Genomic DNA, 22,847 nt, shown 5'->3' with positions numbered 1-22,847 from the left:
TCCTTCAAGGACTTGGGATTTGCCTTAGGGCTTCTCTGGAGGGCGGCCAGCATCTGGGCATGCCTTGTCTCTTTCTTTCTCTCCTTCTCCTGGGCCTTGGCCTCCTTCTGTTCTCTGTTATAAAACGTATTCGTGGCTGTCTGGACCATCTCATCTAAAGAGGCAGTGGGGTCCTGCTGTTGTAGCTGTTGTAACTTAATTCTGATATCTGATGCACATTGGGACAGGAATTTGTCCTTTAAAATCACCTGTCCCTCGTAAGAGTCTAAGTCCAGATTGGTAAACTTTTGGAGGGCCTCTTTCAGCCTTTCCACAAAGGCAATGGGGTTCTCATTGGGCTCCTGAGTTATTGCTGAGATTGGGCACACAGTCCCACAAGTAATAGGCTTCCTTCTGTTTCCATGGGTGGACTTCCTTAGGGGTGAGTCTTTCTGAAGCTTATCCTACCCAGAACTATTGCAACCTGAGAGCCACCCGTCTCCGGGTCAGGGTGCAGATCCCCAGGCAGGCTGAGGCGTGACAGCCTCCCTCAGATCGAATCCCCGGGCAGGTCGAGGCATGACGGCCTCCCGAGAATTGGGTCCCTGGGCAGGTCGAGGCGTGACGACCTCCTGGGACCCCTGGGACTAGCAGATCTCTGAGCAGGTTGAGGCATGACAACCTTTCGAGGACCAGATCCCTAGGCAGGTCAAGGCGTGATGACCTCCTGGGACCCCCGGGACTAGCAGATCCCCGAGCAGTTTGAGGCGTGACAACCTTTCGAGGACCAGATCCCTAGGCAGGCCAAGATTTGATGACCTCCTGGGACCCCCGGACTGGAGTTTGGGCGTCCCCAAGGTCTCCAGTGTAACCAGTACTGGGCAGGATTAAGGGGTTGGATATTATAGAGTATTTCCCTCCCAAGGCCAGCTATTTTCTGGTTGTCTCTCCAGAAGATAGTAGAGGCAACCTTGTGGGTCTGGATGGGGCTCAGGCAAAGAGCATGAAACAGGAGGGAAGGGGGAAGAGCACAACCTTTGAAAGAATGACATAGCACAAAGGGATGATGTAAACCAATTAAAACCAACTGGGTCCAAGATGAAAAGTAAAATTCAAGTACTTAATCCCCAATCTATAAGCCAACAGACACACCCAGAGGTGGCAGGACAGCTCCAAGGCAAAAGAGGGAGGAGTGGGTGGTTCCCCAATGGTAGGGATGATCCTCCCACTCATTAGCATATGAATCCCACCCCCTCACTAAACCTAACCACCCCTTGCCCTTGGCAATGGTTCACACCCTGAAGAGTGTCTTCTCTCTGGATCCTAACAAATCCACCTCTTATTGCTTTGTCTCTCAATGAATTTTTGCAATGAGACATCAGGGCCTGAGTTTCATTAGTTTTGGCCGAGCTTGAGTCCCAGGAGAGAGCCGAAGGACAGGAGGAAAAAAACAGTGGGAAAAACATGCCAAGGAATCCCCTTCATAGCCCGCTGGAAAATTTGCTAAATATCTGACTGGTGCTCACAATTTCATTGGTCTGATCCTTGGCACAGAGAAGAGAAAGGACAGAAGAACCCCCAGCAGCTTGTGTAACAGCTACTGGGGCTCAGCAGATAGCGCTTTTGGGACATGCTGAGGAGTAGCCTCTCCAGAGTCCCTCAGTTGTGCCCCCTGCCGCCCGCCTGTTTGCAGGAGGTGCAAGGAAACAAGAAATGAGAGATTGTAAAGGAATTAAGATTTCGTTAGGCATGTCCCTCCAGCGAGGACCTCTTACCTTAACCGGAGGTCTTCTGGGATCTGAGACTGGGCCGTGTGACCTTTCTGCTGAGTTTGTTTTTCACTGTCCTGGTTTCCAGCATGATGGGCCTTCCCCTGTGATGGATTTTCTTCACATTCCACCTCTACCGCAGGAGCTTCACTGAGTTGGGCTCCTGCTGTGCTTGGCCTCTTCCACGTGGAGGTTGTTTCAGCCAGGTTACATCCGAGTGACGGCACCATAGATGTCACGCGAGTGTATGTTCCTTGGTTCTTTGTCTCGTCACAACAAAGATTTGGAGCGACGGACATTAAAGCACTTGGCACATCACAGCTCTCGGGTCTTGGACAAACCGTGTTATGGCTCTCAGGCAAATCAGTGTCACAGCTCTATTTTATTTAGAAGATAGCAGAAGAATACATCCTCAAAGCATGAGGGCATGCCAACCCAAAGACTTGAAGAGAAGAGAGTGGAGGAGCGCGTGGGCGGGGGGGGGGGGGGGGAGAAAGAAAGAGTGCATGCATGCAGGAGAGGGAGAGAGAGAGAGAGAGTGCTTTGACTCATCCTTTTATATGTTTTCCTCCACCTGGGCCTGCCCTATGCAAATTGGGCTTAGCCAGGAGTGCTGTTTCTTCTACCCGAAGTCTTCACTCTGGTCCTCGGACCTTCTTTTGACCTTCCTTGTATTTTTAGCAACCACCATTTTGGACTCCTTTTCCCTATTCTACCTACCTAACACTTTGATCATTATGTAGTGTCTTTCTTTCTCTCTTTTCACAGCCTTTGTTTTAAAGTCTATTTTATCTTCTATGAGTATTGCTACTCCTGCTTTCTTTTGGTCTCTATTTGCGTGGAATATCTTTTTCCATCCCTTCATTTTCAGTCTGTATGTGTCCCTTGTTTTGAGGTGGGTCTCTTGTAGGCAGCATATATAGGGGTCTTGTTTTTGTATCCATTCAGCCAGTCTTTGCCTTTTGGTTGGGTCATTCAACCCATTTACATTTAAGGTAATTATTGATAAGTATGATCCCATTGCCATTTACTTTATTGTTTTGGATTCGGGTTTATATGCCTTTTTTGTGTTTCCTGTCTAGAGAATATCCTTTAGCATTTGTTGGAGAGTTGGTTTGGTGGTGCTGAATTCTCTCAGCTTTTGCTTGTCTGGGAAGCTTTTGATTTCTCCTTTGTATTTGAATGAGATCCTTGCTGGGTACAGTAATCTGGGCTGCAGGGTATTTTCTTTCATCACTTTAAGTATGTCTTGCCATTCCCTCCTGGCCTGAAGCATTTCTATTGAAAGGTCAGCTGTTATCCTTATGGGAATCCCCTTGTGTGTTATTTGTTGTTTTTCCCTTGCTGCTTTTAATATTTGTTCTTCGTTTTTGATCTTTATTAATTTGATTAATATGTGTCTTGGGGTGTTTCACCTTGGGTTTATCCTGTTTGGAACTTTCTGGGTTTCTTGGACTTGGGTGATTATTTCCTTCCCCATTTTAGGGAAGTTTTCAACTATTATCTCCTCAAGGATTTTCTCATGGTCTTTCTTTTTGTCTTCTTCTTCTCGGACTTCTATAATTCGAATGTTGGAGCATTTCATATTGTCCTGGAGGTCTCTGAGATTGCCCTCATTTCTTTTAATTCGTTTTTCTTTTTTCCTCTCTAATTCATTTATTTCTACCATTCTATCTTCTATTTCACTAATCCTATCTTCTGCCTCCTTCTACTATTTGTTGCCTCCAGAGTGGTTCTGATCTCATTTATTGCATTATTCATTATATATTGACTCTTTTTATTTCTTCTAGGTCCTTGTTAAACCTTTCTTGCATCTTCTCAATCCTTGTCTCCAGGCTATTTATCTGTGATTCCATTTTGATTTCAAGATTTTGGATCATTTTCACTATCAATATTTGGAATTCTTTCTCAGGTAGATTCCCTATGTCTTCTTCTTTGGTTTGGTTTGGTGGGCATTTCTCCTGTTCCTTTACCTGCTGGGTATTCCTCTGTCTCTTCATCTTGGTTATATTGCTGCATTTGGGGTGGCCTTTCTGTATTCTGGGAATTTGTGGAGTTCTCTTTATTATGGAGTTTCCTCGCTGTGGGTGGGGTTGTATCAGTGGCTTGTCAAGGTTTCTTGGTTGGGGAAGCTTGTGTCGAAGTTCTGGTGGGTAGAGCTGGATTTCTTCTCTCTGGAGTGCAATGAAGTGTCCAGTAATGAGTTATGAGACATCAATAGTTTTGGAGTAACTTGAGCTGCCTGTATATTGAAGCTCAGGGGTGTGTTCCTGTGTTGCTGGAGAATTTGTGTGGTATGTCTTGCTCTGGGACTTGTTGGCCCATGGGTGGTGCTTGGTTTCAGTGTAGGAATGGAGGCGTTTGATGAGCTCCTATTGATTAATGTTCCCTGAATTCAGGAGTTCTCTGATGTTCTCAGGATTTGGACTTTATCCTCCTGCTTCTGGTTTTCAGTTTTATTTTTACAGTAGCCTCAAGACTTCTCCATCTATACAGCACCGATGATAAAACATCTAGGTTAAAGATGATAAGTTTCTCCACATTGAGGGACACCCCAAGAGCTTCACTGAGTTACATGGAGAAGAGAAGAGGGAAGGGGTAGTTAGAGGTGGCTGGAATGAGATGAGGTGGTATCAAAAGAAGAGAGAGCAAGCTAGCCAGTAATCACTACCTTATGTGCACTTCTCAGTCTGGACCGCTCAGAGATGTTCATGGATTTATACAGGGAAGAGTAGAGGGAGGAAGTAGACAGAGGTGGCCAGGAGGATAAAAGAGGGAAATGAAAAGGAGAGAGACAGATCCAGCCAGTAACCAGTTCCCTAAGTGTTCTCCATCGTCTGGAACACACAGAGATTCACAGAGTTGGGTAGAGAAGAGAAGGGGGAGGGAGGAGACAGAGACAACCTGGTGGAGAAAAAGGAGAGTCCAAAGGAAGAGAGAGTGGTCAAGCCAGTAATGTTGCTCTCAGGTAAAATTGGGTACTGAAGATTGGGTTTATAAATGTACAAAATTGACAACAAATACAAAAAGCAAAGATTAAAAATCTAGAGTAGAATTTGTATTTTCAAAAATACAATACTAAAGAAAAGAAGAACAACAACAAGAAGAAAAAAAAACAAAGTCACGAGAATTTTTAAAAAAACAACATATATATTAAAAATATGTAACAAAAATGTATATATATACAGCATTTGCTTTAAAAATAGGGTCTTCTTTTTTGAAAAGTGATAGTAGGTTATAAAAATTAAAATTAAAGGAGAAATAGAGGACTTAAAAATTTTAAAAAATTTAGAAAAGGAGAAGAAAAAGAAAAGAAGAAAAAACAATCAAACAACAACATCAACAAAAAAAAAAAGAGAGAGAGAGAGAATGGTCGTAAAAATAGTACAGATATTTCTGGGACTTTCTCTTGTGTTGTGGACAGTGTGGGGTCACTTCCAAGGTGGTTCCCTCTGTTTAGCTTCTTCTGTTTGCTGGTCTCTTTAGTGTCCGATTTCCACCCTGACACAAGGGGGGCTGTGGTGGACACTTTGGTTTTTTTTAGGCTCACTTGTTCAGTTGCACTGTGGGGAGGGAGGGATGCTGCAAACAAATAACACTGGCGTGTGCTCGCAGTGCCTCAGCCATGCTGGGCATGCCCCTGCACACAGCGCACATTGCTCAGGCTCTACGTTGCTCCGCAGGGAACCGTCTGAGGCTGGCCCTAGGCTGCATGCACCTCCCCGGTCTAAGCTGCTCAGTCTTGGCTCTCAGGTAGCCCTCAGAGGTGCAGATTCAGTTGGGCCTGCATTCTGTGCCCTTCCCAGGACCGAGTAGCTCAGGTGTTTGGCGAGCACGGTCGCTGCAACTTATCGCCTTTCCCTGCTGCTCAGTTTTCTGGGTGTACCGCTGGCGCCCCTTGTCAGGCAGATGGTGACTGTTGAGAACCCCAAGAAGTCTTAGTTAGCAAAGAAGCCTGCTTGCAGTTTGGTAGGTAAAATATCTCCCGGGCTGCGATTGCCCACTTCTAGCCCTTACGGCTCTGGCTGCCTGTCACCAGATGGGGATGGTCTGCAGCTGGCTTTGTTCTGTGCATGGTCCTGGTGGTGTCTTATGTTAGAGCTTTTCACATGGTAGCTATCCCATAGTCTGGTATGTTAGCCCAAGTTAGTTCACTCTGGTTACATTTGGGGCATTCTGGCCTGATTCTTAAAAAGCACTGCAGCCCGTGCCTCCCTGCCCAGCCCCCACTTGCTAGTGGCAGATGCAGGCATCTGCACTGCTTCTCCGCTGGGGGAGTTACCGTTGGGCTCATAATCTGTTGGTTTTAATTATTTATTTATTTTTCCTCCCTGTTATGTTGCCCTCTGTGCTTCCGAGGCTCACCACAGACTTGGCAGTAAGAGTGTTTCCTGGTGTTTGGAAATTTATCTCTTTTTAAGACTCCCTTCCCGGGATGGGACTCCCTTCCTGGGACGGAGCTCCCTCCCTACCTCCTTTGTCTCTTTTTTTCATCTTTTATATTTTTCCTAACTGTTTTTGAAGACAATGATCTGCTTTTCTGGGTGCCTGACGTCCTCTGCCAGCATTCAGAAGTTGTTTTGTAGAATTTACTCAGCATTGAAATGTTCTTTTGATGAATTTGTGGGGGAGAAAGTGGCCTCCCCATCCTATTCCTCCGCTATCTTAGCTAACCTCCTCCAGTCCAAGTTTTATGCATGAAATAGGGCACTTAAAGCTGGTGCACTGGGACAACCCTGAGGGATGGGATGGGGAGGGAGGTGGGAGAGGGGTTCACAATGGGGAACACATGTACACCCATGGCTGATTCATGTTACTGTATGGCAAAAACCACTACAACATTGTAAAATAATTAGCTTCCAATTAAAATAAATAAATTAATATAATAATGAGAAAAGAAACAAAAAAGTGAAAGCTAAGATGAATTAAAATTGTGGAGAACTGCAGCTGGCCCAGAGGGGATATAGTAGAGCATACATAGAAGAATATAGTGAGATATCAAAGCTAGCAAGTTAAATTCATATGAAATCAGAGAGCTTCTGTTTTATTCTGGAGATAATGAGTAGCCACTGAAAGTCTTAAATATTGAAGTGGAAAGGCAAATTCAATGGTACTGGAAAACCAACCAGGAAGACAGTTTACCATCTAGGCATGAAAGGATTGGTGCCTGACTGTAGAATACAAGATATTACATATCACAATGACTTGGAAACCAAATGTCAGTGTAATTTTAGAGGAAAGATCAGAGTATTATGAAATTTGTAGCCTTTATTCCTGAAAGGAGGTGGTGCCATGCACTTACATAAAAGTTAAAGGAGTTGCCACAATCCCAAGATTCATTAGAAAGAGTGCTTATAATAGTACACCTGATGTCCTTGTGATTGAGAAGAAAGAAAAAAATAACATTTTGGTGATTTTTGAAAAGAGTTTGTCTTCATTACCATTCTATTAAAAGTCTCTGTACATTTCTGATATGTAACTCAATGAGCCAGATTGCTGGGATTTTATATACTATTGATGGCTCTTAATTTAATATTTTCAGCTTTTGGAAAAGTTTGACTTGCATAACTCAGTATTTGCATATGCTTTGCATGTCCATCTCAAGTGGGGTCACTGTTAAACTCACGTGTGATATAAATATTAGCTTAAATTCCAGGATATTATAGTCAAATGATGGTTGTTTATTGTAGGTCATGATCTGAAGTTGTGGCCTTTAAGTCCTTCATGGTTATTTGAAATGTTTGAATGAATTATATTTTAAAACTGTCAATGGGCTCTTACATTCTGCTTGTGGTTTGCATGTTGTTTGCATGTCAATTGGGCTTTAAGTAGGCATATGACTTGATATGGCCAAATGGTATCTGGATAATGCTGGAAACCTTTCAAGGATGAGGAAAGATTATTATACTGTTAACAGAAGTGTAAATTCAATAAAAGTTAAAGCATTTGAGTGATAAATGGAGGGACTGATGGCTACTTTTCATCTATAGTTTGATCAATTTTCTATTAAAATACTAACTATACAAAGAAAAATTGGAAGTCCACAATTATCTTGGGTTTGTGGTAAATGTTAACCTTATATAAATGGGTTATTGATAGTTGCTATTATGTTGAACATAAGGTGAAGGTTATTGATGGTTGCTATTATGTTGAACATGAGGTGAAGATTTTAGGGAGAGATAAATAGTGATTAATTTATGTTATGGAATATCCCATCATTACAGCAAAGCTGCATGATGGGTAAAGCATAAAATACGTATACATCTACATAATTTTGTAAAGTTAACTGAAAATAAACTAATTTAAAAGGTGGCATAGAAATCCATTTTTAGTTCAGTGTTTGCACTATATTGAGACTTTAAATTAGTAATCACAGGAAAAAGGTTTCAAAACTGCAAAATCTGTTTTAATAGATTGCTCCTAAAAGTGATTCAGAGGGTGAGCCATAAATGAAGTGATGGGGAAAAGTTTAAAATACTTTATTAATACTCCTTGGGGATTTGGAGTCATAGGAAGTGTAGAATATGTTTCCCTTCTTGGATTCCACACAAAATTTGTTCCCAGCTTTCTTATCCTTGAATAATTCTGATAACAGTATATTTTGTGTCTGTCTTTATCAGAAAAATTGATGACTGTTGCATTCTTTATTTAGGAATTTCTTTAATAGAGTGATCATTTTAATGTGTGAGACCTGTCATATCTAGGAGTTTGTTTCATTGTGCTACTTTTGAATACTTTGTTAATGACTAACTCAGCCATCTTTGTTGAGCTCAGGAAATTTATTTATAGCATTCTTCCTTTTAACCCTGTTTGTGTCCTAAAATTATGTTTTGAGTCTTTGTATTGCCATTATCGTCGTTTTGAGGAATGAGATTTAAGAGGCCTCTGAATATATTTCCTACAGATTCATTGTACACTTGCTGTTGTGATATTGGAAACAAGAAAAAAATGATGAGATGCAAAGAGGGGAAAGGGATATTATTAACATTTGATAATTGTGTGTAAGATGAACATGAACATTGCCCATAGTAGAATTTCAATAGCCTATAATAATTTAGGAAAATTACAGGGAGCACATTTTAGAACATCTGTTAAATATTACTTGTTTCTGGGATCATGTCCAAAAAAGGCAAGATTACTGTCAAAGCAATAGTTTAAAATACATTATAAAGTGCATACCTGTGGCAGATTCATGTTGATGTATGACAAAACCAATACAATATTGTAAAGTAATTAACCTCTAATTAAAATAAACAAATTTATATTAATAAATAAATTAAAATTAAAATAAAAAAATTGCTATGGTTTACTTATTCTAATCATGTTAATATCTGTAATGTTAGGTCAACTTTCCCTAGCCTCTACTCAAAGGTGTTTCCTCACAAATACCAAACTTATAAAGGATAAGCAGACAACTATTTCACTTTCCATAGCCTCTACTCAAAGGTGTTTCCTGACAAATACCAAATTTATGAAGGATGAGCAGACAACTATTTCAATTTGTTACTTTTTTTTTTCATAATGACATATCTGTGGCTACCACAAGAGTTATATGCATAATACTTGAAAGATATTCTTTCAGAAATCAAAAAATATATATATTTCACTTTGCATATGTCCTCTATCAAAATATCAACCTGTTTTCCAGTTTTAATAACAAATATCCACATATTTGAGTGAGATGAAGGTGAGGTGAAGTCGCTCAGTGGTGTCCGACTCTTTGCGACCCCGTGGACTGTAACCTACTAGGCTTCTCCGTCCATGGGATTCTCCAGGCAAGAATACTGGAGTGGGTTGCCATTTCCTTCTCCAGGGGATCTTCCCGACCCAGGGACCAAACCCGGGTCTCCCGCACTGGAGGCGGATGCTTTAACCTCTGAGACACCAGGGAAGCTCACATATTTGAGTAGTCTCAAGAATTCTATTTGTTTTATTTGTTTATTCTATTTGTTTAACAAATCCCTGGAGAAGGAAAGATCCCCTGGAGAAGGAAATGGCAACTCACTCCAGTATTCTTGCCTGGAGAATCCCATGGACGGAGAAGCCTAGTAGGTTACAGTCCACAGGGTGGCAAAGAGTCGGACACGACTGAGCGACTTCATCTCAACTTCACCTCACTCAAATATGCGGATATTTGTTATTAAAACTGGAAAACAGGTTGATATTTTGATAGAGGACATATTCCTTATGGACAAAGTCTTCAAATTAGAACTATAAGCATTCATTTTAGAGATTTATACCTAAAAGTCTAGGACATATTCCCAGTCTTATTTTCTTCAATAATTCTGAAGCCTAAAGAATCTACATCTTATCATACCAGTACCACTATTCAGTTCAGTTCAGTTCAGTTGCTCAGTCTTGTCTGACTCTTTGCAACCCCATGAATTGCAGCACACCAGGCCTCCCTGTCCATCACCACTGCCCGGAGTTCACTCAAACTCATATCCATTGCATCAGTGATGCCATCCAGCCATCTCATCCTCTGTCGTCCCCTTCTCCTCCTACCCCCAATCCCTCCCAGCATCAGAGTCTTTTCCAATGAGTCAACTCTTCGCATGAGGTGGCCAAAGTACTGGAGTTTCAGCTTTAGCATCATTCCTTCCAAAGAACACTCAGGGCTGATCTCCTTCAGAATGGACTGGTTGGATCTCCTTGCAGTCCATGGGAGTCTCAGGAGTCTTCTCCAACACCACAGTTCAAAACCATCAATTCTTCGGCACTCAGCTTTCTTCACAGTCCAACTCTCACATCCATACATGACTACTGGAAAAACCATAGCCTTGACTAGACGGAACTTTGTTGGCAAAGTAATGTCTCTGCTTTTGAATATGCTATCTAGGTTGGTCATAACTTTTTTTCCAAGGAGTAAGCGTCTTTTAATTTCATGGCTGCAATCACCATCTGTAGTGATTTTGGAGCCCCCAAAATTAAAGTCTGACTCTATTTCCACTGTTTCTCCATCTATTTCCCATGAACTGATGGGACCAAATGCCATGATCTTCGTTTTCTGAATGTTGAGCTTTAACCCAGCTTTTTCACTCTCCTCTTTCACTTTCATCAAGAGGCTTTTTCGTTCCTCTTCACATTCTGCCATAAAGGTAGTGTCATCTGCATATCTGAGGTTATTGATATTTCTCCCGGCAATCTTGATTCCAGCTTGTGCTTCTTCCAGCCCAGCGTTTCTCATGATGTACTCTGCATATAATTTAAATAAGCAGAGTGACAATATAGAGCCTTGATGTACTCCTTTTCCTATTTGGAACCAGTCTGTTGTTCCATGTCCAGTTCTAACTGTTGCTTCCTGACCTGCATATAGGTTTCTCAAGAGGCAGGTCAGGGGGTCTGGTATTCCCATCTCTTTCAGAATTCTCCACAGTTTATTGTGATCCACACAGTCAAAGGCTTTGGCATAGTCAATAAAGCAGAAATAGATGTTTCTCTGGAACTCTCTTGCTTTTTTGATGATCCAGCAGATGTTGGCAATTTGATCTCTGGTTCCTCTGCCTTTTCTAAAACCATCTTGAACATCAGGGAGTTCCCGGTTGACATATTGCTGAAGCCTGGCTTGGAGAATTTTGAGCATGACTTTATTAGCATGTGAGATGAGTGCAATTGTGCAGTAGTTTGAGCATTCTTTGGCATTGCCTTTCTTTGGGATTGGAATGAAAACTGACGTTTTCCAGTCCTGTGGCCACTGCTGAGTTTTCCAAATTTGCTCGCATATTGAGTCCAGCACTTTTACAGCATTGTCTTTCAGGATTTGAAATAGCTCAACTGGAATACCATCACCTCCACTCGCTTTGCTCCTAAAGAAAGAGTTAAGCTAGAACCTATAAACATATCATTACATTATACTGTTTAAAAGGAAAGTTGCTTCTTTACATTAAACACACTGATGTTCAACTTAAAGATTCTTGTTTATTTTTATGAGTAAAAAATTGAACATTATAAATAAATATTTTGGAAGTGAGAGCAAGAACAAGGAATATTGTTAAATAAAAGTCTGAATATAGGTGCATTTTAAAATTATAAAACCATGTTAAATTCCATAGATACTATTAATTGCTCAAGGAGATACTAAGATATGATAAAATCACTTTAAATTCAACAAGAGTGAAGACTTTTTTTCTTAACTATTTAATAGCATCAATTTTGATGTGATTTCCCTTTGTCCAAATAATGTAACAAATATAATAATTTAACATGCACTTTCTCTTTTAGGACTGGATCTGCCATTTATGATGATGCCTCATCCTCTACTTCCAGTCAGCTTACCTCCTGCATCAGTTGCCATGGCAATGAATCAGATGAACCATCTTAATACTATTGCCAACATGGCTGCTGCCGCCCAGATTCACAGTCCACTCTCCAGAGCAGGGGCTTCAGTTATAAAGGTAAGGATCATAATTTAGAAGAGGATAAAGTTGTTAATAACATGTAAATTTTGATAAAATAATAATTTCATGAAATCTTAAGTATAAACACATAGCTCATTGACTCAGTTGCTTAGCATAAAGTATTGATGAGTTTGATTTCTGACTAGGCCTGCTATGGTGTTTTTGTTATTGTCATTTGTTTTCATTCAATGACCACAGACACTACCTTTAATTCTAGCATCCTGTCTTGTATTCATGAGCACAGTGTGTGGGACGCTAAAGAGAGAGCCGAAGATTGTGCAAAATCCATTCCTATTGTTGGGGTGAAACAAAGTAAACACTGCATCTTCTTGGTGTTTGTAAGGCAGTTGTGGAATAGTATATATCATAAAAGATTTATAGTTAAAAACACCTGCATTTCAGTTCTGATTCTGCTACTTAATATCTGAATGACCTTGGATATAGCAATTAACCCTCCTCAACTTTTTCAAATTCATAATCTATCCCACCTATTTCATTGGCCATCTGGAGGTAATATGAGTAAAATACAGTTTAAAATTGTGAAACATTAAACAAATCCTTATGATAATTTACAGTATTCAGTTCAGTTCAGTCAGTCATGTCGGACTATCTGCGACACCATGGACTGCAGCACGCCAGGCTTCCCTGTCCATCACCAACTCCCAGAGCTTACTCAAACTCATGTCCATAGAGTCGGTGATGCCATCCAACCATCTCATCTTCTGTCATCCCCTTCTCCACCCGCTTTCAACCTCCCCCAGCATCAGGGTCTTTCCCAATGAGTCAGTTCTTTGCACGAGGTGGCCAAAGTATTGGAATTTCATCATTATCATATTCTAGAATAATTTTTTTCAAAATTTCAGGACCATTGTGTAATGAAGCACAAATATTTTATAATCTTCCTTATGTCTCCTATTAGTTTGTCACATGGTCCCTTTGCCCTCCAAGTATAACATGAACTAAGTTTTGTAATACATTTTTCCTTTTGTGGAGATGATAATATAAGGGTGTAGAAAATCAAATAGTATAGTTAATCAGGGAAACCCTTGATTTGTTCCTTTATTCCTCCATTTATTCAACAAACATTATACTCAATATGTAGACATCACATAGGGCAATATGGGAAATAATTAGGATGTAGTTCCTGACTTCCAGGACCCGCAACCTAAATTCTAGATGAATAACAGATGAACATTTAACTTGCATAACAACACAGACTGTGATGCACAGCAATCCTTCAAGCATTACGTGAATTTAGAGGAGGGAGAGAGCAAATCTAGGTTAGAGAAGAGAGGGAACAGGAGTTACAAATGGCATTACAGTTGATGAATTTGAGCTGGGCTTTGCAATATTGATATTATTGTAATAGGTGAACATGGGAGAAAAAGAACTGAAGGCAGAAGAAATGTGAGATTCTAGACATATTTGTTCAATTTTAAATTAGCTTCTAGTTTGGTGAACTTCTAAAGGAATGAAGAAAATTTAAAACATAACCTTTATCAGAAAGGGAAATAACTGATAAATTTTTATTAAACTCCATTTATATTTTCATGGCCAAGTAGCAGTATGCTTTCTATAAGGACTGTGGCCCTCAGTGAATTAGTCTGTTTTGACTAAAAGTGATGAGAGTGTGGACATCTTTATCTTGTTACTAATCTTAGAGGAAATGCTTTCAGCTTTTTACAGTTGAGTATATTAGCTGACAGTTCAGTTCAGTTCAGTCACTCAGTCATGTCCGACTCTTTGCGACCCCATGAATCATAGCACGCCAGGCCTCCCTGTCCATCACCAACTCCCGGAGTTCACTCAGACTCACATCCATCGAGTCAGCGAGGCAATCCAGCCATCTCATCCTCTGTCATCCCCTTCTCCTCTTAGCTGTAGTATTGTCATATATGGCCTTTATTATGCTGAAATACATTCCTTATATGCTCACTTTCTGGAGAATCAGAATAAGACACTGATATCTGGTTTAAAAACATTGTGGGTCCATCTGTATTTTTTGTCATCTATTGATTGAGTCCCTATTATGTATCATGTGATTTTTAAGGCTTGTGACCTAATAGGGAGAGACAAAAAATAAAGTTTTTGATTTAAAATGTAAACAGATAAAATGAACTAATTTGTACTATTTTGAAAACATGCTTTTGCTGATTTTGTTTTATACCATCTGAAGCCAGGATTCCTGAGTCATGTGAAAACTACATATATTGTTTTAAATTTTCCTATATTCTATGTGCTTAAAATTTTTATAGTAAATATTATCAATGTGTTATGTTTGTCTTTTTTTTTCAGGTTCTTTAAATTAAAAGGACCAATATAAAATGCATACAACCATGATTGCATGTTTATATAATATGTATTTTTATAATGTGACAGTATACTTTTGTTTGTTTGAATGCTCATAGACTCAAATGAATGCACCACTTAGTGTACTTATTCATAATATCATTTGACTAGTCTGATAATATTGCATATTAGAATGAAATAAAAACCTTCAGATTCCTGTAACAGGCTTAAAAGTCCAGTGTTTTAGAGTTTGTATTTGGGCCAACATCCAGTGGTATGCCTATAGATCAGGAAAAAAAAAAAGAAAAGAAAGTGAAAACCTCTGATTTATAACATTTGACAGTTTCTGTGGTATAAGTAATTCCCACCATAGCTGATTTCATACTAACAGCAGCTTAACACCTGACTCACAGAATTACTGTGTATTTAATAATTAGCTCTAATTTGAACAAGATAATACTCTCCTTTAAAACCTTATATGAAATATGAAATGTTTATCAAATCAACTTTTCTGCACCAATATTCCCCCATATCCAGTAAATCAAACAAAATATTTTCAAAGTAGTTTACCTCTTATATTTATTCAGAAAAGCATAACATGTAACTCAAGGTTTGAGATCCTTATGAAAATGAGTAAACTTTTGTTGTTGTTGTTGTTATTGAAATTATGCCACTTTAACATAAAATAAAATCACATTGGAAAGAGCATAATTGCATTTATGCCTTCTTCTTCTACCAGTGTGTAAATATTTACATCCCAATGTGAAAAAAAAAAAAAAAAAAACGGTGAATAGAGGTGCTGACTTCTACAAATGCTCTTAAATAGTGAAAAATAACACAAGGGAGACTAGACCTGGTTTCATCTTTTGAATTTCCTTCTCACAGGTAGAAAAGAAAACCACAGCTTTTTAGAGATTTGAGAAGTGATGTGACTTTTAGAATCTTAGACATCTAAAGAAAATATGTATTTACTTAGGTTTTAATAAATTTCCCACCTTCATGGTGGTAAACAATCAATAAATAATCTTAGATGTATAGCACATACCTACTACAGCAATACTATTTAATATAGTAGCCATTAGCCACATGTGGCTATTTCAATTAAAATTAATTAAAATAAAATTAACATTTCAGTTCCTCAGTGGCTACTAGTTACATTTCAACTTCTAATTAGATAGTACAGATAGGGAACATTTGCCTATTTACAGAAAATTTTATCAGACAGCACTGTTTCTAAGACGTTAGATAGGATGGTTGCAAAATTCAAAACATTCATAATCTTTGGGGAAAAGAGATAATACACTTTGAAAAATCAGCAACTGTATTGCAATTGTTATGCCCAAGGTCCCAATCCCCAGGACTGAGAGAACAAGATATCCACAGCAATGCAAACACAAAAAGGGAATTTTATTGCTAGCTCGAGACAGGACCCAAGTTTCATCCAATGCAATGGAGTGGAACAAGGGCCCCGAGTCCTGAATTACAGCAGTATTTATAAGGTTAAGACAAAGACAGGGAGTTGGCAGGGGCAGATTGGTTGCAAGGGCTCCTTAACATCTGCTAATTGGCTAGATTTTCGTGCACGTGGTCTTTCTCGGGGGGGTTTCGTCCTTGTCCTGATAAGCTTGAACCAGGCTACAGGGAGTATACTGATTGGTCAAGTCCTGGCGCCTGCAGAGGATGATCTCAGCTCCTCCTTGGCAATAACTCAGCCCCTCTGTAAAGGAGACTTAGGCCTACCTTGGCCCCCTGAAGCCTGTCATGGCACCTGTTTGGTCCTAACACAATTAGCCTTGAATTTGGCCAGAAAGGATAGTTGTTGCTTAGTGTTGCCTTATTGTTGTTCAGTTGCCCGGTTGTGTCCGACTCTTTGCTATCCCATGGACTGCAGCACACCCAGGCCTCTCTGTCCCTCACCATCATGTCTATTACATTGTTGGTGTCATCCAGCTGTCTCATCCTCTGATTCCCTCTTCTCCTTCTGCCCTCAATCTTTCCCAGCATCAGGGACTTTTCCAATGAGTCAGCTGTTCACATCAGATGACCAAAATATTGGAATTTCAGCTTCAGTATCAGTCTTTCCAATGAGTATTCAGGGGTGACTTTGAAAGATTGTTATTAAACCGTGAAAAGACGCTGGAATTCTTGGCCTCCAGAGGAGAAGAATTCAATCTGGAGCCAGAGATGAGGCTTGATTGCTCAGAGTTTTTGTGTAATAAAGTTTTATTAAAGTATAAAGGAGATAGAGAAAGCTTCTGACATAGGCATCAGAAGAGGGCAGAAAGAGAACCCCCCTTCTAGTCTTCAGCTGGATGTTATACAGTCACTAGCAGTCTGTTAATGAGAGAAAGGAATGTCTTAAAACTCAGAATGGCACCAGGCCCCTCATCCATGAGATGTATTTTGGGATAATCTTGGCACCAGATGACTCATCCCGGGCCATAAAAACAATTGATTTGAATCTTGTAGAAGGGCAGATTACCATACAAACAGTTTCATTTACATAGATTAGGGGAACAATGTCTGAGTGTAACATAGTGGTTTGTCAAGTAGGTTCTGAGCCATTAGGCGGAACCAACTTGAAGACAAGAGTTTGGGGTAAATGCATAGTACATTAACATAGCTTAAGACAAACATTTCTATAAGAAAACTGCATTGGTTAACTCAAGGTTTGAGAATAGTTAACTTCAGGTGAGAGCAGGTGTCATTATTGCAACACAGTATTTTAAGAGAAACCTTCTTTTAAATTTGTATAGAGAAGGAAAAGAATATCGCTAGTTTATTTCCTCCTGCCGCTTAAAAGAGATAAAAATGTCTGACACTTGCAGCCTATTTCCTCCGTTTGGAGACCCCTGGCCTTCCTGCCTGTTACCCTCTCAATTCCCTTAAGATTGACTGGTTTGATCTCCTTGCTGTCCAAGGGACTCTCAGGAGTCTTCTCCAGCATGATAGTTCGAAAGCATCAATTCTTCAGTACTCTACCTTCTTTATGGTCCTGCTCTCACAATCATATGTGACCATTGGGAAGACCATAGCCTTGACTATATGGACATTTGTCAGCAGATTATTGTCTCTTCAACACACTGTCTAGGTTTGTCATAACTTTCTTACCAAGAAGCAAATGTCTTCTGATTTCATGGCTACAGTCCCCATCCGCAGTGATTGTAGAGCTCAAGAAGAGGAAATCTGTCACTACTTCCATCTTTTCCCCCTCTATTTACCATGAAGTAATGGGGCTAGATGCCATAATCTTAATTTTTTAAATTTAGTTTTAATAATTTAGTTTTAAGCTGGCTCTTTCACTCTCTTACTTCACTTTCACCCCCTTCACCCTCATCGAGAGGCTTACTCCATTATTATTATCATCATTTTCTATTAGAAAACAGAGAGCAAGAACAGAATTAACTGATTTAGCATAGGTCCAGTATGTGCAAATAATCATGTTACATTGCTTTATCAAACAAAAAAAAAAAAAAAAAGAAGAAGAAGAAGAAAGAAACAGATACCCCATCCCCAAAAGAGTTTATAGAATTATATACTGTTTCTCTCTAGAGATATCATAATTTGTTAATTAAGTAAGATGTATTAAGAAGAAGATTTCAGTGGAGGAATATGGCATGATGGGTAAGAGCATGAGCTCTGAAGTCAGATTGTATGCCTGTATTTGAATTCTGACTGCACCATTTCTTGTTATGTGAATTCAGGAAAATGAATTAACCTGTCCATACTTGCCTAACAGTTTGCCTTCTTTTGCAGTGAAGTGGGGAAAATAATTGTGTCTACCTCATAACATGGGGTGTTAAAATAGACTTAAATGAGACAAACTTGTTAACACACTTAGTGCATTTATGCTTAGTAAATACTCAGTGTAAACTAATTGTATTTTATTATGTTTTATACTCAAGAGTTCATATAGAAATAGTAATAAGTAGAAACCAAGATCATGGCAGAGAGCTAGACTGAGAAAGTAATAGCTTTTCCTATATACATTTGTCTGTGCAAATTCTTATCAGTAATAGGACTAAGGGGTACCCACCATTAGATGCATATACAGGTATTGGACTCTCCCTCTGCAGAGAATCTGTTAACTTTTAGTACTTTGATCTTGATGTCACAAAAGGAAGGTTAGGGATCTGGTGGGAACTGGAGAGAGATGCCCATTTTAATATCAAAATTTATCTGATTTTTATTCTATTTTAAATTACGTTTGAATGTTTCAGTTCAGTCAGTTTAGTCACTCAGTAGTGTCTGACTCTTTGCAAACTCATGGACTGCAGCACACAAGGTTTCCCTGTCCATCCAGTTGGTGATGCCATCGAACCATCTCATCCTCTACCATGACCTTCTCCTCAAATTCATGTCCATCTAGTCGGTGTTGCCATCCAACCATCTCATCCTCTGTCATCCACTTCTCCTCTTGCCTCAATCTTTCCCAGCATCAGGATCTTTTCAAATGAGTTAGCTCTTCGCATCAAGTAGCCAAAGTATTGGAGTTTCAGCTTTAGCATCAATCTTTCCAATGAACACTGAGGACTAATCTCCTTTAGGATGAACTGGTTGGCTCTCCTTGCAGTCCAAGGGACTCTCAAGAGTCTTCTCCAACACCACAGTTCAAAAGCTTCAATTATTCAGTGCTCAGCTTACTTTATAGTCCAATTGTCACATCCACACATGACTACTGGAAAAATAATAGCTTTGATTAGACGGACCTTTGTTGGCAAAGTAATGTCTCTGCTTTTTAATATGGTGTCTAGGTTGGTCATAGGGCTGCACTCACCATCTGCAGTGATTTTGGAGCTCCCCAAAATAAAGTCTCTCACTATTTCCGTTGTTTCCCCTTCTGTTTGCCGCATCTATTTGAATGTTTTTATGTGGATTATTTAGTCTGTAGTCTGAACTATGCATATATACACACCATATGAAGACACCTGTAGGATTTTCTGTCATTTTCAATGGGTACATTACTGCTGCTGCTGCTGCTAAGTCGCTTCAGTCGTGTCCGACTCTGTGCGACCCCATAGACGCCAGTCCGTCAGGCTACCCCATCCCTGGGATTCTCCAGGCAAGAACACTGGAGTGGGTTGCCATTTCCTTCTCCAATACACAAAAGTAAGAAGTGAAAGTGAAGTCGCTCAGTAGTGTCCGACTCTTCACGACCCCATGGACTGCAGCCTTCCAGGCTTCTCTGTCCATGGGATTTTCCAGGCAAGAGTACTGGAGTGGGGTGCCATTGCCTTCTCCGAATGGGTACATTACACACTCCATAAATGTTTGTTGCATAAATGAGTAAAAACTAATGATTCATTGGATGTTAAACACTGGGGAGTGTTTTTAACATGATGATCATTAATGATATAGATGTTAATTCCAAAACTGACAAAAAAAAGTTGTAAGTTGTAAAAGATTTTTTTTTTTTCTAGTTTTGTTGTTATTTCTGTTTTTTGGTCAAAAATAGTTTGAGAATATCATTGTGCCTGGGCACAAAGTCCTTAGGTCTGACTCAGATCTCTTAACTGTTGGCTCAGCTATTAGCATTTGTAGCTAATAATTAATAGAGCTATAACATTAATTAGAAATTGTATTATGATCATTAGATTTTTAAGACTTATCTTTCTGTTATATTATACAATGTGGCAAAATCCTGAGAGCAGAATAGGTAAAATACCTGACTGATATGAACACATATTTTCTTACATTAAAGTATCTCATAGTACATTTTTTTTCTATATTTGTGGGAAAATTCATCATAGTTTTCTCTGTAATAAATTTAAGAAATTTAAGTAGGAAGCTATTATTTGGCTGTTTACCAATACCATCTGATTAGTTGCGTTTTTTGTTTGCCTGAGCAGCTGGCGATTAATGAATTGATTGGAAATGGTCACAGGGCAATGGCATTAGCATGTGAACATCTGGCATTAAAATTACTCAACACAGAGAGCACTTTTTGTGATAATTCAAATTCACTGAAAAAAGTCACTAGTTGAATCTTATTCTAAGTGTTCTGTGGAAAGGAAAAGCTATTAATATTTTAGAACATGAGATGAAGATGCATTGTGTGAGAATTGAGGGCTGTTTGTTGTGTATGTGTGTATGTGTTTGGGTGGGTGGCAGAGGCCCAAGCCTACAACCTAATTTGCAAGCCATACATATTTCCACTGAACTATCCATTCTCCCACTTGAGGGCATTTACATGCTATGAACAGATATTATAGCTGATTCCCTTTAAGCTGTCAGCCTCTTCCAGAACAAGTTGATCACATTGAAGAGGTGAGGGCATTTTGGCCACCTAACACATAGGTCACAGATAGGGCATGCTTATGATTTTGGACTCTCTCGTATGAAAATTCATGAAAACTTGCCATATCCATCTGTGTTAACCTAAATGCAATTGTAAATTGATGATTGTGGAACATATATTAATTCTTAAACTGATTCATAAAAATTCATAAAGTGTCATGCATCCAAAAATATTCAAAGACAAAACAGAGCATGTAATTCTTTCTCAGTACTAGTGGTAAGCCAAGTTAACAAAATCAATTAACAAACTTATAGTCTTGTTCCTGATTTTATTATTTAAATTTGTCAAGTTATAATCAAGACTGTTTCTTTAGAGCTATGGTGACAGTACAGAAGGAACACATCAGTTATACAAAATTTCATGAAAAATGCGTGAATAAAATATCTAGTATCAGTTAAACTTTCAAAATCCACTCCTCAGCAATGAAACGGCATTAAATCCTTTAGGAACTTATTAAGAGATTAACATTTGGAAGATTAATTACAGTGAGAATTGAATTGCAATTAAATAAAAAAGACAAATTATATATTACATAACCCCACCAATGCTTGAGAAGAATCAATATAAGAGAATATCATAGCTACAACACTGAGATAGGAGTTCTTAAAAGGCAACTATACACAGTTCAGTTCAGTTCAGTCGCTCAGTCGTGTCCGACTCTTTGCAACCCCATGAATCGCAGCACGCCAGGCCTCCCTGTCCATTACGAATTTCCGGAGTTCACTCAGACTCACGTGCATCGAGTCAGTGATGCCATCCAACTATCTCATCCTCTGTCGTCCGCTTCTCCTCCTGCCCCCAATCCCTACCAGCATCAAAGTCTTTTCCAATGAGTAAACACTTCGCATGAGGTGGCCAAAGTACTGGAGTTTCAGCTTTAGCATCATTCCTTCCAACGAAATCCCAGGGTTGATCTCCTTCAGAATGGGCTGGTTGGATCTCCTTGCAGTCCAAGGGACTCTCAAGAGTCTTCTCCAGCACCACAATTCAAAAGCATAAATTCTTCGGCGCTTAGCCTTCTTCACAATCCAACTCTCACATTCATACATGACCACGGGAAAAACCATAGTCTTGACTAGATGGACCTTAGTCAGCAAAGTAATGTCTCTGCTTTTGAATATGCTATCTACGTTGGTCATAACTTTTCTTCCAAAGAGTAGGCGTCTTTTAATTTCATGGCAGCAGTCACCATCTGCAGTGATTTTGGAGCCCAAAAATATAAAGTCTGACACTGTTTCCACTGTTTCTCCATCTATTTCCCACGAAGTGATGGGACCGAATGCCATGATCTTCATTTTCGAATGTTGAGCTTTCAGCCAACTTTTTCACTCTCCACTTTCACTTTCATCAAGAGGCTTTTTAGTTCCTCTTCACTTTCTGCCATAAGGCTGGTGTCATCTGCATATCTGAGGTTATTGATATTTCTCCCAGCACTCTTGATTCCAGCTTGTGTTTCTTCCAGTCCAGCGTTTCTCATGATGTACTCTGCATAGAAGTTAAGCAAGCAGGGTGACAATATACAGGCTTGACGTACTCCTTTTCCTATTTGGAACCAGTCTGTTGTTCCATGTCCAGTTCTAACTGTTGCTTCCTGGCCTGCATACAGATTTCTCAAGAGGCAGGTCAGGTGGTCTGGTATTCCCATCTCTCTCAGAATTTTCCACAGTTTATTGTGATCCACACAGTCAAAAGGCTTTGACATAGTCAATAAAGCAGAAATAGATGTTTTTCTGGAACCGTCTTGCTTTTTTGATGATCCAGCAGATGTTGGCAATTTGATCTCTGGTTCCTCTGCCTTTTCTAAAACCAGCTTGAACATCAGGAAGTTCATGATTCACGTATTGCTGAAGCCTGGCTTGGAGAATTTGAGCATGAATTTACTAGCATGTGAGATGAGTGCAATTGTGCGGTAGTTTGACCATTCTTTGGAATTGCCTTTCTTTGGGATTGGAATGATAACTGATCTTTTCCAATCCTGTGGCTACTGCTGAGTTTTCCAAATATCCTGGCATATTGAGTGCACCACTTTCACAGCATCATCTTTCAGGATTTGAAAGAGCTCAACTGGAATTCCATCACCTCCACTAGCTTTGTTCATAGTGATGCTTTCTAAGT

The 22,847-nt window shown here is 39.6% G+C and overlaps 1 protein-coding gene across 1 annotated transcript in view; it reads left to right on the top strand.

Annotated features, from left to right (window-relative positions):
- Nucleotides 1–22,847, top strand: part of DACH2 (dachshund family transcription factor 2) — an 807,465-nt gene that overhangs the window by 605,992 nt on the left and 178,626 nt on the right. The window contains exon 6 of the mRNA XM_052662672.1: nt 11,970–12,142. Within this exon, the coding sequence (XP_052518632.1) occupies nt 11,970–12,142 (173 nt within the window). The remainder of the gene's footprint in view (nt 1–11,969; nt 12,143–22,847) is intronic.

The sequence above is a fragment of the Budorcas taxicolor genome, chromosome X, assembly GCF_023091745.1.
Source record: "Budorcas taxicolor isolate Tak-1 chromosome X, Takin1.1, whole genome shotgun sequence".
Lineage (NCBI taxonomy): Eukaryota > Metazoa > Chordata > Mammalia > Artiodactyla > Bovidae > Budorcas > Budorcas taxicolor.
Note: the sequence above shows the minus strand (reverse complement) of the source record. Positions and strands in the feature narration are given on the sequence as shown.